The 14,831-nt window shown below is 46.4% G+C and overlaps 3 protein-coding genes across 4 annotated transcripts; 2 read left to right on the top strand and 1 right to left on the bottom strand.

Moving 5' to 3' along the window:
• Positions 1–664: 664 nt before the first annotated feature.
• Positions 665–4,096, top strand: LOC100832057 (pentatricopeptide repeat-containing protein At4g22760). Of its 2 annotated transcripts, none has more exons than XM_010236069.3 (4): positions 665–2,383; positions 2,490–2,576; positions 2,984–3,275; positions 3,629–4,096. In XM_010236069.3, exon 1 carries the CDS (start codon positions 752–754, stop codon positions 2,342–2,344), a length of 1,593 nt encoding a protein of 530 aa, XP_010234371.1. In that variant the 5' UTR covers positions 665–751; the 3' UTR covers positions 2,345–2,383; positions 2,490–2,576; positions 2,984–3,275; positions 3,629–4,096. The 2 variants fall into 2 exon arrangements, with proteins under 2 accessions (XP_010234371.1, XP_003573448.1); XM_003573400.4 differs by having other exon boundaries at positions 2,484–2,576.
• Positions 4,097–5,390: 1,294 nt separating this feature from the next.
• Positions 5,391–8,659, top strand: LOC100846006 (pentatricopeptide repeat-containing protein At1g07590, mitochondrial). Its single transcript, XM_003571402.4, has 2 exons — positions 5,391–5,969; positions 6,369–8,659. The coding sequence occupies exons 1-2, from the start codon at positions 5,667–5,669 to the stop codon at positions 7,617–7,619; spliced, it is 1,554 nt and encodes a 517-aa protein (XP_003571450.1). The 5' UTR covers positions 5,391–5,666; the 3' UTR covers positions 7,620–8,659.
• Positions 8,660–9,462: 803 nt separating this feature from the next.
• LOC100845701 lies at positions 9,463–11,609 on the bottom strand. The gene has a single exon (XM_010236068.3). The coding sequence runs from the start codon at positions 11,282–11,284 to the stop codon at positions 9,740–9,742; it is 1,545 nt and encodes a 514-aa protein (XP_010234370.1). The 5' UTR covers positions 11,285–11,609; the 3' UTR covers positions 9,463–9,739.
• Positions 11,610–14,831: the final 3,222 nt, after the last annotated feature.

Raw genomic sequence — 14,831 nt, 5'->3', positions numbered from 1 at the left:
TTGATTTCTTTCTCACCACTATTCACATTCAATAAAGTCTTAACAAACTCATAGTAGATCTTTAGCTTTGGTTAGTAGTTACTTCTTCCGTTTCGTAAAGATTAGCATGATTTTGAATTTTTTGATTTACCTTTAGTTTAAAACTGTGCCAATCTTTATGAAACGGAGTGGGTAACAAAATAAATAAATATAAGTTGAGAACTTAAGTGCCAAGAATGTCCAACAGTTATTTCATTCAAGATTTCAGATATAACTTCTCCAAATTTCATCGTTTTCCTTGAGTTTTCATATTCAATTTATTTTTCTAGAATGTATTGTGAAATACTCATATTTGTTTCATGAGTTTTTTTTTTAGATATTTTGTGTCGAATCCGTTTTCAGTGATGCAAAAGGTCTTCCGCAAGAATAATACTATCCGGTATCCGAGGTAATACTGAAAAACGGTTCTCCTTTGTTTTTGCCTTTTCAAATTTGCTAGGAACAAAAAATGGCACAATACTCACTCTGATTCTAATTTAAACTAAAACAGCGGTAATAATTTAGAATTACTCCCCCGTTTCATAAAGATTAGCACGGTTTTGAAATAGCCTATTTCAAAACCACGCCAATTTTTTTAAACAGAGGGAGTAAGAACGTTGGAAGGCAGTACCATTTGTGCGGGAAAGCAATCAACCTGGAGCGAAGCATGTTTGTGCTATCTCCCCTGCCGGGAGCATAAGTCTCCGACGAGGACAGAGGCACCAGCCGGCCAATGCCGACGTCTACCGCCGCGTCCTGCGTCAACTCGCCGTTGACGCTGGCCATCCGCGCCGCCGCCGACCAGGGCCGCCCTCGCCGGGCGATCGCGCTCTACGTCTCGTCCTTCCGCTCCGACGCCGCCGCCCACCGCTCCTGCCCCTTCGCCCTCGCCGCCGTCCTCAAGTCCGTATCCCGCCTTCCCGCCCACGCCTTGGCCGCCGCCTCCTTCCACGCCCACCTCCTCCGCCTCGGCCTCCTGGCGCACCCGTACCCGCACGCCGCGCTCGCCCACCTCTACTCCCGCGACCACCCGGACGCCGCGCGCAGCCTGCTCGACGAAACGCCTCCCGCGGGGGCACGGTCGGCGCACTCCCTCCTCGTCTCCCGCAACTCGCTCCTCGCCTCCCTCCTCCGCTCCGGTGACCTCCCCGCCGCGCGCGCTCTGTTTGACCAGATGCCCGTAAGGGACGTCGTGTCCTGGAACTCCATGGTTGCTGGCCTCGCCAAGGCCGGCCGGCTCGACTGCGCCATCGAGCTCTTCCACCAGATGCCCGAGCGGAACGCCGCGTCCTGGAACGCTGTCATGTGCGGGCTCATCGCCCATGGCCACCTTGCCCGAGCGAGGGAGTGGTTCGAGCAGATGCCCGTCAGGAGCAATGTCTCCTGGATCACGATGATCTCCGGGTATGCCAAGGCTGGTGACGTCCAAGCTGCTGCCAGCCTGTTCGAACGGATGGAGAACCAGAACGACCTTTATGCGTGGAACGCGATGATTGCGTGCTACGGGCAGAATGGTTGCGCACGGGAGGCTATTTCTGTTTTCATCCGGATGCTCAAGCCTCATATCTGTGTGCTGCCCAATGAGAAGACTTTTTCGTCTGTCATCTCGGCTTGCTCACAGCTGGGGAACCTGAGGTTTGGGCTGTGGGTCGAGAGCTTCATGTGTTCCTTGGGAATTGAACTCGATGATCACCTGCGCACCGCTCTTGTAGATCTGTACACCAAGAGTGGCCGGATTGATAATGCCTTTAAATTGTTCAGAGGCTTGAGGACAAGGGATGTGGTGTCTTATAGTGCAATGATTGTGGGCTGTGGGATGAATGGCAAGTTAAGCGAAGCTATTGGTCTGTTCAAGGAGATGTCCGATGCAAAGATTGTCCCAAATGCAGTCACCTTTGTGGGATTGCTGTCTGCATACAACCATGCTGGGCTAATGGAAGAAGCTCGAGCTTGTTTTGCTTTCATGTCAAGCAAGTATAATATTAGACCTTCCATGGAACACTACACCATCATGGTAGATCTTCTTGGGCGCAGCGGAAAGTTGGACGAGGCGTTTCAGCTGATCATGAAGATGCCGATGCAGCCACATGCTAGTGTTTGGGGTGCTTTGCTTCTTGCTTGCCGGTTGCACACCAATGTTGAGCTTGGGGAAATGGTTGCTTCCAAGTGCTTTGAATTGGCACCTGGAGAGAGTGGATATTACATACTGTTGGGTAACATATATGCACAAGCAAACAAATGGGACAAGGTTAAGAGTTTAAGGAAGACAATGATGGAAATGGGCTTGAGTAAGATGCCTGGGAGTAGTTGGGTGCAGGCTGCATAAATTCATTCTGTATTGATCTTGCTCATTTTGATGAATTGGGTCAGTCAGTAACTCAATATAAAACTCTTCATGTTATAGGGTGGTTGATTCCTCCTTTGTTCAGTTGTTCACCTTCATCTTTCCTGACTTATCCTTGTAGGTGCAGATAATGGATTCAGTTGATTCTGCTGGCTCCTGCTTGGGTGGCTTGATGCATTCATCTTGGTACCTGAGAAATTTTGATCATTTCAAAGTAAGTTCATGATCGGTCCGTATTTCAAAGTAATTTGCACCGGAGAACTCTATCTTTTTCAATGTCCTTCGCGGTTGTGCACTAGCTATCTGCCTTAGATAATTGACACTAACTTGCCCTTTACATGGAGAGCTGTTCATTGCGAACTGTGGATATCTTCAAAAGTTACTTTCCATAGTGTAATACGCCAGCTTTTGTCAAGTGTTCGGCACATAGCCTTTTTATATAGTCAAACAGTAAACTATTTCTATTCGTTCTGATTGTATGCAACATCTGTTAACAAATTGTAAAACTAATATTACACACCACAAGGTTGTTTATAAAAAAAACTACATCTCACTAATTAAATTGAATAATTGATGATTTTGACAGGCTATTGACCCTTAGCTTGCTGTCTTGTAATGCAGTTTTCCCCCCCTTCAGGAACTATATCTGGAGAAGGTATTCACTGCAACGTCAGTAAGATGAACCAGGAGATTGGCATGTCCACTTAGTTGTGCCAAAAGAGGTGCCTCACTGCCAGTATGAGCAACAGTACTTGGCAAGTACATCGTGAGAGTATCTGGTTTCTACTCGTTACTGATCTGGCTCTAATATTTCCATATCTCAATCAAACTACATCACATTAGAAGTCGGAGAAGAATTTGGATTGGAATTTTCTCGATCACGTAATGTATTTCATCTTCAGACGCCTCTCAGGTATGAATTTTCTGATACCAAGATCTAACGGATGCTGACTGCTGAGTTTGTAAATGGTTAAAGCTCCATGTGTGTGTGTGCATATATTTCGTCTTGCTTAGTTTCTTGTTAGTTCCCATGCCAGTCATCACTATTTCGTAGTACTCCCTCCGATTCATATTACTTGTCTCAAATTTGCCTAAACATGGATGTATCTATGTTTAAAAAGCGTCTAGATACATGTAATGGCAAGTAATTCCAACAGGAGGGAGTAGTAAGTTTCTAGCGAAAATATTTTCTGTAGCTAGGGAAAGAAAATGGGTGTACCTGCACATGTTTGTTTCTGAATGTTACTGCTGAACGAAATTCTGCAGCAATGTGTTCCTAGCGTGGTCAAGAAGAAGAATACCAAAATATGTCCAATCCCCGGCACATCGTTCAAGCACTTCCGTCGGCTACCAAATAGCGGCAGCTACAAGTTCTTTATTTCGGTCCTTTTGTTGTAGTGTATGAGGGGCAGTGATGTTTGCTTGCCCTTGAACTATTATGACAAATTTGATCAAATACTCTGCTACGTACTGCTACTCTGGTTCATAAAAAGTGTCCGTCCATTTTGTACGAAGTTTGTCAAATTTTGTACTAAGGGGACGACACTTTTTATGTATCGGAGGGAGGGAGTACTTATCTACTAAATGTAATTGTCCTGTGGTTGAACTTTTTCTACCCTAGGTGTAGGTAGCACTAATCTGCGTCGTGTTCGAAACTGGAGACCTCATGTAAGCATGTATGCTTGAGTGTGAGTGACTGAGCGTGATCGTAGGATGACTGATGTCTACGTTGAACTACCTTCTGCTCTTATTTAAGCCACTTCAAGTTTTCAAAAGAATTATGAAAATCAAATCATCAGAACAGTGCAAGAAATGATTACTTGTGTTGTGTTCCGCACCCAAAAAAAACACTCAAACGAGTAACTGTATTAAGGTTTCGTATGGGATGCAATCAGTCAAGTTGTGCAATCGTGCAATCAAATTAGCACGATCCATCCGACAGGCGATCTGCAGCCTGGAACAAATCCCGGAACTCCCATCGCCAAGTTGAGTTTTGCGAAACACGCCTCGCATTCTCGGCTAATGCTGTGCAGAACCCCACCCCCTTGAGGCCTTGACCATCCCCAAACCAGCTTCTTTCCCGTCTGATCCTATCTCGCCTTGATCGATCTATCTCCTTCTCCCTCTCTGCATGGAGCAACATCAACTGTGCGTTTCTTAGGAGTCGACGGCCTACCTGTTCCCCCTCTCCTCGTCGCTCCATCCCCTATCCTTTGTCTTCCACATCTCCAACCGTGTGGGAAACTTCAATTCAATTCCCTAATCCCCGTTCATAACTCGATGTGCAACATGGTCTGAGACACCATCGTGCAAACCGCTTGCGTTTCTAAGTTGTAGAGGATCGAAGGGAGGACGCATCAATTTGTTCTCTGTAATTAGTTCGTTCTTGTCAGGTCGCTGTTTGGTCAAAGCTGCAATTGGTACTTGAAAAAGTAAAACAAACTGGAGAATAAAGTTCCTGAGTTGTCAACGGTTGAGCAAAGAAAACAAATCCCCAAATGCAACAGGAATCACTGCCTACAAATGCAATTGATTTTGTATCAAGAGTATGCTCGCAATGCCTTTGTGGGGGTGTGGGGGCTGGGGTGATCCCCTTCACCTCGGATAAGCGGGCAACCAGAGAAGAATCTTGCGCAGCATCGGCCGGTGGCAGCTGTATGCAGCCCTAGAGGGATCACGGAGAAGAAGATGTGAGATGGCCGATTTAAGACGGTCGAAGACGAGGAATTCTGCGCAACATCAACACGTTCCGCGAAGGTTCTTTGCAAAAGTCTGATTTACATGGATGCGTCAGATCGTGGGAGTAACCCAACCGATTTCTGGGCCGTAGTTTATGTATCGGACGGGGAGTGTTAATTTGATTGCAGGATTGCACCGCTTGCCTGATTGCACACCAGACGGACCCCTGTATTAATTAAGAGTAAAAAAAATCGTTTTGTGAGATGTACGAGATGTTTGTTGAAACAAAAAAAGCTTTTTTGTTCTCTTGTACACATAGAGGGTCAGAGGGTTACGCACCCGAACTGTGAGCTCCGAACCCACACGCCCGATTGCACAAGCGGGATCGAAGAGGACCAAAGAGCAAGCTCTCGGTTCCGTCGGTAAACTCCCAGCACACTGAGCTCGCGGGTGACCCTCATGGACGCGGGCGGAGGAGCCAGCCGCCGTGGAACAGAGATCATCCATTCGAAGCTCTGAGCAGTGCCGGGCGTTATTCCTGCGGCACTTTGCGGTGGGGAGGCCGCGGCGGCCTGGGAGTATCGGGGCCTCCTGCACACCAGCTGTTCGACGAGTTGCCGCGACGATGTTGACGCCGATGCGCATGCTGCTCCGCTGCCGTCGGCCGCCGATCGCGTCAGCCGCCGCCTTCTTCACCAACTCAGGCAGCGCGCCCCTCGCGCCTGCTCCTCCTCCTCCTACTCCGCCGGCGGAGCCCGCTGACGAGCGGGAGCAGGAGGGCTCGCTGGCGCAGCGGCTGGAGCGGGCGTCGTCGGCGTGCGCCGCCATCCGAGGCTGGATGGCCGCGGGCCGCGCCGTGCACCGCGGCCACGTCTTCCACGCCATCAACCGCCTCCGCCGCCGCCGCCTCCACCGCACCGGCCTCCAGGTCCCCCTTTCCTCTCCCACTCGCATCCCTTGAGCTTTTGGTTCGTGTTCATGCCTTCATGGTTGATTTTAGTGGTATATCACCTTGGCTCCGCACGATGTTGCATTTTCTTATGGACCAGTGATCGCCGTTGTTGTGCATGAATGTGTTGAAAAATGTTAAAGTCGTCTTGCATTTTGTGCTGCTTGTCTGTGTGTAAAGATGCAGAGATGATCTGATTTTTTTCTCCAGATGACTGTTAATTATTCCTTCTCTTTCATGGCATGATTTCTCGGCACATTATGATGAAATTAGCTCATCACTATGTACGGATGATGTCAACTAAATCAACATAGATATATTTTTACTTTCTTCTGTTTGTTCAGGAAGTAACAGGATTTTGCAATTTTCTTGCTACAGGTCATGGAGTGGGTGATAAGAGAGAGGCCCTACAAGCTGAGTGAGCTTGATTACTCATATCTCCTAGAGTTCACAGCTAAAGTGCATGGTATTTCTGAAGCCGAGAGCCTCTTCCTTCGCATACCTCAAGAATACCGGAACGAGCTGCTCTACAACAACCTTGTAATGGCTTGTTTGGAGTTAAGCTTGATTAAGCTTTCATACGGTTACATGAGGAAGATGAGGGAATTGTCCCTTCCGATTTCGCCGTATGTTTACAACCGCCTGATCATCCTCCATTCTTCTGAGGGTCGTAGGAAGACTATCCCCAAGATCCTCGCTCAGATGAAAGCCAGTAAAGTGACCCCTCACACGTCTACCTACAACATCTTATTGAAAATACAGGCCAATGAGCACAACATTGATGGAGTGGCGAGGGTGTTCAATGATATGAAAAGAGCAAAGGTCGAGCCGAATGAGATCACATACGGAATTCTAGCAATTTCACATGCTGTAGCAAGGCTATATACCGTTTCCCAGACATATATAGAAGCCATCAAGAATTCTATGACAGGTACTAACTGGTCTACGCAGGAAATTCTTCTTATCTTGTATGGATACCTTGGAAAGGAGAAGGAGCTAAAGATGACATGGAAACTCATGCAAGTCCTCCCTCATATTCGATCCAAAAGCTTCACACTAGCAATTGAGGCATTTGGAAAGATTGGTTCCATTGAACAGGCAGAAGAGATATGGGGAGAGATTAAATCAGCAAGAAAGCTAAGGCTTACAGAACAGTTCAATTCCATGTTATCAGTTTACTGCAGGCATGGCGTTGTGGATAAAGCATCGGCAGTGTTCAAAGAAATGAGAGCAAGTGGTTGTCAACCGAATGCTATTACATATCGCCACTTGGCATTGGGTTGCTTGAAAGCAGGCCTTGTGAAACAAGCTTTGAACACGATGGATATGGGGAAAAAAGAAGTCGTCACCAGAAAGGTGAGAAATTCAACTCCATGGTTAGAGACCACGCATATGTTGCTTGAGAACTTTGCAGAAATTGGTGACTTGGAAAATGCAAAGATAGTTTACGCGGAACTGAATGAATCAAAGTACTGCAGGAATTCCTTTGTGTATAATACTCTTCTAAAAGCTTATGTTAAGGCAAAAGTTTATGAGCCAAATTTTGTGAGGACGATGATTTTGAGAGGAGCAATGCCTGATGCCGAGACACATAGCCTTCTGAGACTGATTGAACAGTACAAGACATGATTGTGTATGTACATAGCTGACTACTGGGCCTTCTAAGGATCAGGATGAAATGGAAAACACCAGTGCTAATTGAACCATTTCTTTGGCACATGATTATCTAATCACCAATTTTATGGTGGGTATGGTAGATGGCCATCCCAGCATGTGTGCGATCTAATTGATGAAGTACACCTTTTTTTCCGCTATCCCAAGCACTTTGTGCAAGGTAAAACATGCATGATATGGATATTGACCAAGGTCACTGATTCTTGGTGAAGACCATGATCCCTATTGTAACTTGGAGTTTTGTTTTCTGGAAACCTCGCAAGAAATGTGCATTTCGTTTCAGAATAGGGTAAAAGGGCACAAGGCAAATTACATTAGCTGGAGTACAAAGATCTCAAGCAAGTGGAATCGTCAGCATATTACAATGAAAAAACGTGCATTCATACAAAGATTTCAAGCATATTATGGAAGAGTCTTTGCAGGCCCGCGGAGATGGTGCCCTGTAGCTCACTGCTGTCTAGATTCATATTGTGCCACTGAGGAAACAGTCGCTGACTCTCTTTGCAGAAGCCATGCTGAAGAAAAAGGTGGTGATCTGCCTCCAGCAAGGTAGTTGCAAGTCAGCAGCCTGACATTTTGTCTTGTACAAAACGTCCATGCAAAGACATCACAAATCTACAGTTCAACAGTGTCCATGCTAACATCTGGCAGTTGATTGGATACATTAAACACTGGACGAATTCATTCAATCGTCCTGACATCCAGCAATATGTTAATGATGATCCTTCTGGAGGTTGCGAAGGAACCCACGATCATTATCTTCATGTTTCATGAGGGAAATATGCTGTAAAATGTTCTGGCAACCAAATGATACAGCTGAAATGTAAATGACATTCGTCCATTTGCACCAATCTGATTGTCTTTCCATTTGCAACAAAAGGATGGCCGGCTTCAGATATGAAGGGCCCGGCAAATGATGATATTGCCCCATGTGAGATTCGGTTCAAACTAGACTTATTCTATTTTCGGGAAAAAGTAGACTACTGTTGCCATTACCAGTACAAAAACATAACATCCTATTTATGTGTTATCTACTTATACCATGACATGTTTGGTTAGTACTTAGTAGTCATATTTGGCCAAACATTGCAGACACAGTTGTAGGGTGCCACACTTTCTTATCCTCACCCCATCTATCATGGACTCGCTGTTAGCTAACTTCGCCACACTTGTGGCAACCAATTTGGGCGTTGCGAAAATTGTGGCTTGCTATACTAGTGGCACAAAAGTGTGGATGCCCCCATCAGCCCATGTCACTGCAAAAATACACCTGTTGTGGCTTGCTATACTAGTGGCACAAAAGTGTGGATGCCCCCATCAGCCCATGTCACTGCAAAAAATACACCTGTCGTTACAAAAGTGGCAAATCCAAAAGGATTATTCTTGTTCTGCAGCAGCCTTAACATAAAATTCTTTATTTGGCAGTGGCATGTACATGGAAATCTAAGAAAGAGATTTATCCAGATCTGGATGAGACAATCTTTCTTTGACACTAGATTAGTAGATTAACTACTGACATGAACTGATCACTATAAGAGGAAAATAGAAGGACAGTGCATTGGTTGCTATCTTCATTGGTCTTTAGTCTTGACAACACAAAAACTGTAGCTCAGCAAAGATGCTCACCTGACAACACAGAAACTGTAGCTCAGCAATGATGCTCACCTGACAACACAGAAACTGTAGCTCAGCAAAGATGCTCACCTGACAACCTCCGAATTCTGAGTTCTCAGTATCAGGAAACAAAATGGCATACCCATACACAGCGCAGAGGTAACTCTTAGTAATCCACTTTATATATAGGTAACAGATGCAATATCAAGAAAATTTATACCAGCATACACACTAAGAACTAACAACACAGCAAAGTATGCTGAAACCGGAAGTTTAACTCATTTGCCATGAAAAGAGTACACATGAGCGAGCGATAGCATATACAACAAACATGATATACAAACCTACATTAAGATCCCAACATGTTTTGGGAGCCAACCATGGTAACAATGGGGCATAATCTATATAAGTTTTAGGGAACCCCTAAGTTTTATTGCTGAAAATGGCAGCACCACCTTTACCTACTGCTGCTGCTGCCTCCTCCTTGTTCTCCTTGTGCTTATGGCGTACTCAGAAGGCCTCGATCTCCTACTTTGGGCTGCCTGCCCCACTATAACAGCCACGGTGCTGGAAGTCGATGCCTGCTCCATAGATGATGATTGCTGAGGAATTGCCAGTGCAACATTATCAGCACTAGAAGATGGCAATGTAACCTGATTGCCACCCTGAGGGGCATCATTGCCCCCGTGCTGCAGTGTTGGCGAAGCCATATTACCCACTTGCAGCACTACTGGGGAAAATGTAACCTCATTGCCACCCTGAGGAGCATCATTGCTCCCGTGCTGCAGTGTTGGCGAAGCTGTATTGCCCGGATGCCCCAGTATTGGGGAACGTGAATTAAGATTATCTTGTCTTTGCTGTCGCCGAACCCTAGCCCTTGGCCGGGCTGCAGGAAGCACAGTCACCTCAACCCCGCCTGCAGGTGCAGCAGAATGGGCTCTCACTGTATCCTGATTTTCTATCAACCGCCTCACCATGTTTGCGATGCCTCTTGGATCTTGCGTTTGCAGCTGCTGCCTCAAGCTCTCAGTTCTGTTAGCACGAGGCCTAGGAGGGATGTCATTGTTGGAGGCGCCCCGTTCATCATCTGATCTTCCATAAATGGGTGTGACGTTTACTTCGAGCACCTCTCCCTTGCAGATAGGGCACTCAGAGTGGACTGAATATCCATGGAGCCACTGGTACAAGCATGGCCAGCAGAAGAGGTGGCCGCACGGCGTAACCACTGGCTCTTTGGCTGCTTCTAAGCAGATATTGCAGTCAAAACTGGAGTTGCATTCGCAGATCTCATCGTTGACAGCACCCTTTGATGTGCCTAGAGAGTTATGAGACCGCTTGATGGCCTGCAGCAGTCTATCCGCTCCTGGACTGGTTGCCCGCTGGTTACGGGTCACTGGTCCCGGAGTCCCGATGCGGTGCTGTTCGCTCACCTGGATCAGCCTCTGCAGGCGGAGCTCAGGCGTCATCTCTTCAAACGTGCCGCCACCACGCCCGGGCGTCGTGCTGATCATCTCCCCTGGGACGGCAGGAGGCACCACAGCAGGGTGCGAAAGCCTTTCCACCCATTCAAGACGAACCCCTTCCAACCCAGCAAGAGTAGGCGGCAGTGGCGCCGGCACCGGTTGGGAGACATTGGCATCACCTGAGAGGGCGTCAAGCACCGCAGCTGGCTCACCAGCAGAAAGAGCTTCTTCACCGTCAGCAGTGAGGCCATCAAGCCAGTCAATGATCATGGGATCTATCAGCGAAAGCTCCGGAGTGGAGAGCTCCGGCATGGAGAGCGCGTTGGACGGCGAGTACACCGCGGGCTGTACCTCCTCCGGCTCACCCGTTCTTGGAGCTTCAGCAACCGGCATATCCGGCAGCTGCGCCGGCGCCGGCGCCGGACAGTCCATAGCCGCACCCAGCCGGCCTGGAGGCCGCGGCAACGGAGGGAGGCCCAGGTACAGGTTCAGATCCATCCGCCTCCTGCTCCGGCTTCCCTCCGCGGGATCCTCCCCCGCCATGTCCGAACACCTGCACGCAGGGGCCGGAGGACGCAGTAGGGCAAGGTAGGGCGGCCGCCGTACCTCGATTCTTGGCTCAGTTACAAATCGGGGAAGGTTTAGGAGATGGAACTGGGAGAGATGGGAGGAGAAACGGTCGGGAGCGAGAGAATCGAAGGGGGATCCACCGGCAGCGGCGGCGCTAGCTCGAGGAAGAAGATGAGCGAGGGGGCTGGGGCGGTCGGCAGCGAGATGGGGCAGAACGAGGGCTCGGTGCGGCTCACGAAGGAAAAGATGGAGATAGATGAAAAAGAAAGCAGAGGGGAGACCGGAGAGTCGGAGACCGGTTGCGGAGCGGTGGTCCGGAATTCATCTTCTAATTAAAAGGAAACTTGTAAAATTTGTCTATTTTCTCGTTTTTATTGAGCGTTTTTTCTTCGACTCTTTTGCAAGATCGATTTCAATTCATACCTAATTAACTTAGAAACAGCGAGTTGGACCACTACATGCTGTCCGCACGCTATGTGCACGTGCTTTCAACCCTTCGACAAAACATACCAAATTAGCACCTCTACACGCCAATGCTAACCCGAGCAGTAAAAGACGAGATTGCTGTGCCGGGGACGGTTGTGACGGCCGGAAAGCCGTACGGATCTAAGCATAAGACGAAAAGGACGGGACCAAAAACTAGGTATTTGGCCTAACCTTACAGGGATTCTTTGAAAGTTCACAAGCGTCGGGTTGAATCGACGGGATGCTGCCGGCAAGGGTTTTGCCCATGGACCGCGAGCAGTTCTTGCGGCGGGGAGGTGAATCGCTTTGCTCTGGAAAGCTTTCCGCTATCAGCGGTGGGACGGATTTCGGCAGGGATCCATATGATCATGTGGATTCAGTGGCGTAGACGGTATGCTCCATGGTCTGTGACGCATAGGACAAACCATGTATTCTCTGATCTACGTTATGGATCAATTTAGCACTCGTTTATGGGATTGCTGGCATGTGTATGTGTGCATGTTGGTGCGAGAGGCGGTGTGCGTCAGCCTCTGATAGAAGACACCCCCTATGTTTATTACCAGGGTTCCAGGGTGGTTAATAAACAAAAGGGGATTTCGATGCGGACCTACCCCTTTCGATCGATTGCGGGCTGAGACTATTGGAGCCCTTACATCAACCTTCTGTATCCCTCCGATTCATAATAAGTGTCTCAGATTTTGTACTAATTTAGTACAAAGTTGTACTAAATCGAAACACTTATTGTGAATCAGAGGGAGTAGGACAGAGTGAATGGATCATCTGACGTGCAGTGTTCGTGACTAAACCGTAAAACCATATTGTGTGAACCTCCAATTGATCTTCCTCTTGACGCTCATTCTTCTTCACTATATTCCCACCATAGCCTTCTCCTTGTCTCCCCAACATTCGCTCGCTTCCCCCCTTTTCATATTGCTTGTGCGCCTCACTGCATGCCTTGCTCTTTTTCACACTTGCATTGCTAGATAGATGTGGTGCCACATTTCCAAAACTATAGGTCTAGCACATCTGCACTCTGTAAGGTCTTTGGTGGCATCAACCTTGCCGCCTTCTCCTCACTCTGTAATGCAATCTTCTTCCCTTACAAAAGTGGCAATTCCAAAAGGATTCTCCATGTTCTGCAGCAGCCTAGCATGTAAAACTTCTTTATTTGGCAGTGGCATACTGGCATGTACTATATAATGGAAATGTGCCGCCATTCATATTGGAGCTGGCATTTCAGACCACTTAAGGGGAAAAAAGAGATTCACATCCAGATCTGGAAGCCAGTCTTTCTTTGACACTTAATTAAGATTAACTACCGATATTAACTGATTACTATAAGATGGTAATAGAAGATGAATACATTGACTGACATCTTCATCGGTCTTGACAACAAAACAAACTGCAGTGGATAGCTAGGCAAATGGTTGCAAACATGAAAACCTCCAAATTCTGAGTTTCTGACTTTTCTGTATCTGGAAACATACACAGTGCAGCAGCAATAACTCTTACTAGTCTACTTGAAAGTACATGTTGCCCCATGTGTGGTTTTGGTAATTAATGACAATCCCTATGGACTAATGTTTTAGTTGAGATATATTTGAAGGAATGTTTCATAGGCAATGAAGGAAGACCACTTGGTTAATTCAATGATAAATGTCATGAAGATAAAGATATACATTGAGTTGTTGACAATTGGATGTGTGGTTTTGGTATCCGATGACAATCCTTTTGCATAAGTGGTTTGCATTGAGCTTTAATTCAAGGAATGCTAGTAAGAAAAGTATATTGAATTGAAAGCATGAATTGGATTTCAATGAGTGAATCAAATATTATCAAGAAGAAGAAAGTGAAGTTCCCGTGAAGGATTAATATCTTGAGAGAATGATTACAAAATAAGGATTCAACATATGGTTTCATGATAAGGTTATGTTGAGCTCATGAGTTGAGTCATGGTTGACCGAGTTATGGAGCAAGCACTCAAGTGAAGAATCCATTATGTGTCTCAAGATATTGCGATAGAGAGAATAAAGAAGACCAAAGTGATATTCATGCTGAATCCCATGTATGGTCCTGAGAGTGCATTTGGTGATTAAGTCTTGAAGCAACGAAGGTTAAGTGAAGAGTTCATTATTGGCTTCAAGCTATCATAAAGATGGAAAGTGAAGCAAGTATGAAGGTTGACCGAAATGAAGTGCACACAAGCATAAGTGATGTACGGCGTGTGATCTAGTGGTATGGTAAGCATTTGTCAATTGCCTTTGTGAACTAACCCATAAATTATGTATTTGGTATATCGATATGTGGGTTAGGTGCAACTCATGGGTTTGGATCAAAAAGGAAGATTTCATATAGCCCATGAGAGATGACATCAAGTGGTGATTATTCTGAAGGTTGAGAAGAGCAAGTTCAAGAACAACACCTCGAGGATTATATGCATGAAGCATATGGTAAGCAATCGTATATTGAACTTGTGGACTAACCCATATTATGTATATGTTACTTGGTTGAGGGTTAGGTGATACATATGGGAGAACTTTGAAGGAACAACCTTTTATAGCCCATATGGAGGACGGTCATCAAGGTCGAATTGTGCAAGTTCAAGATGAGCATACAAAGAGAGTACATGCTTGAACCTTGTCGTCTAATTTTTGGTAATGTACTTGTGAATATTTGCTTAAAGTAATGGTCTCCCACATTGGAGTATGGGGGGAGCAAATTGACAATCTTCACCAAGTGACCGTGATCAAAAGAAGTATTCCAAAGTGAGACAAGCATGAACGTCAAGATCAACTTAAAGTGGATTGCTCAAGGCAAAGGTATATTTAGCTAGGTTTTCCTAGTTTTACCGGTCTCAAGGAGTTTGGTGAGAGACCGGTTTATAGGTTTGATAGCCATTCTATCAAGAGGGTCTTTCGGGCAGTAACTTGAACATGTCGTGCATAGAGTGCTCAGACCTTTGCATATCTTGCATCATCTCTTTTGGTTCATCTTTTCTGGTTTTCTGTGTTAAAATGTAAAGCTCGTTGTCTTCTTCGAAACGAGACCAAGTTCA

This window comes from Brachypodium distachyon, chromosome 3 (genome assembly GCF_000005505.3).
Source record: "Brachypodium distachyon strain Bd21 chromosome 3, Brachypodium_distachyon_v3.0, whole genome shotgun sequence".
NCBI lineage: Eukaryota > Viridiplantae > Streptophyta > Magnoliopsida > Poales > Poaceae > Brachypodium > Brachypodium distachyon.
This window is presented reverse-complemented; position numbering and strand designations above follow the sequence as displayed.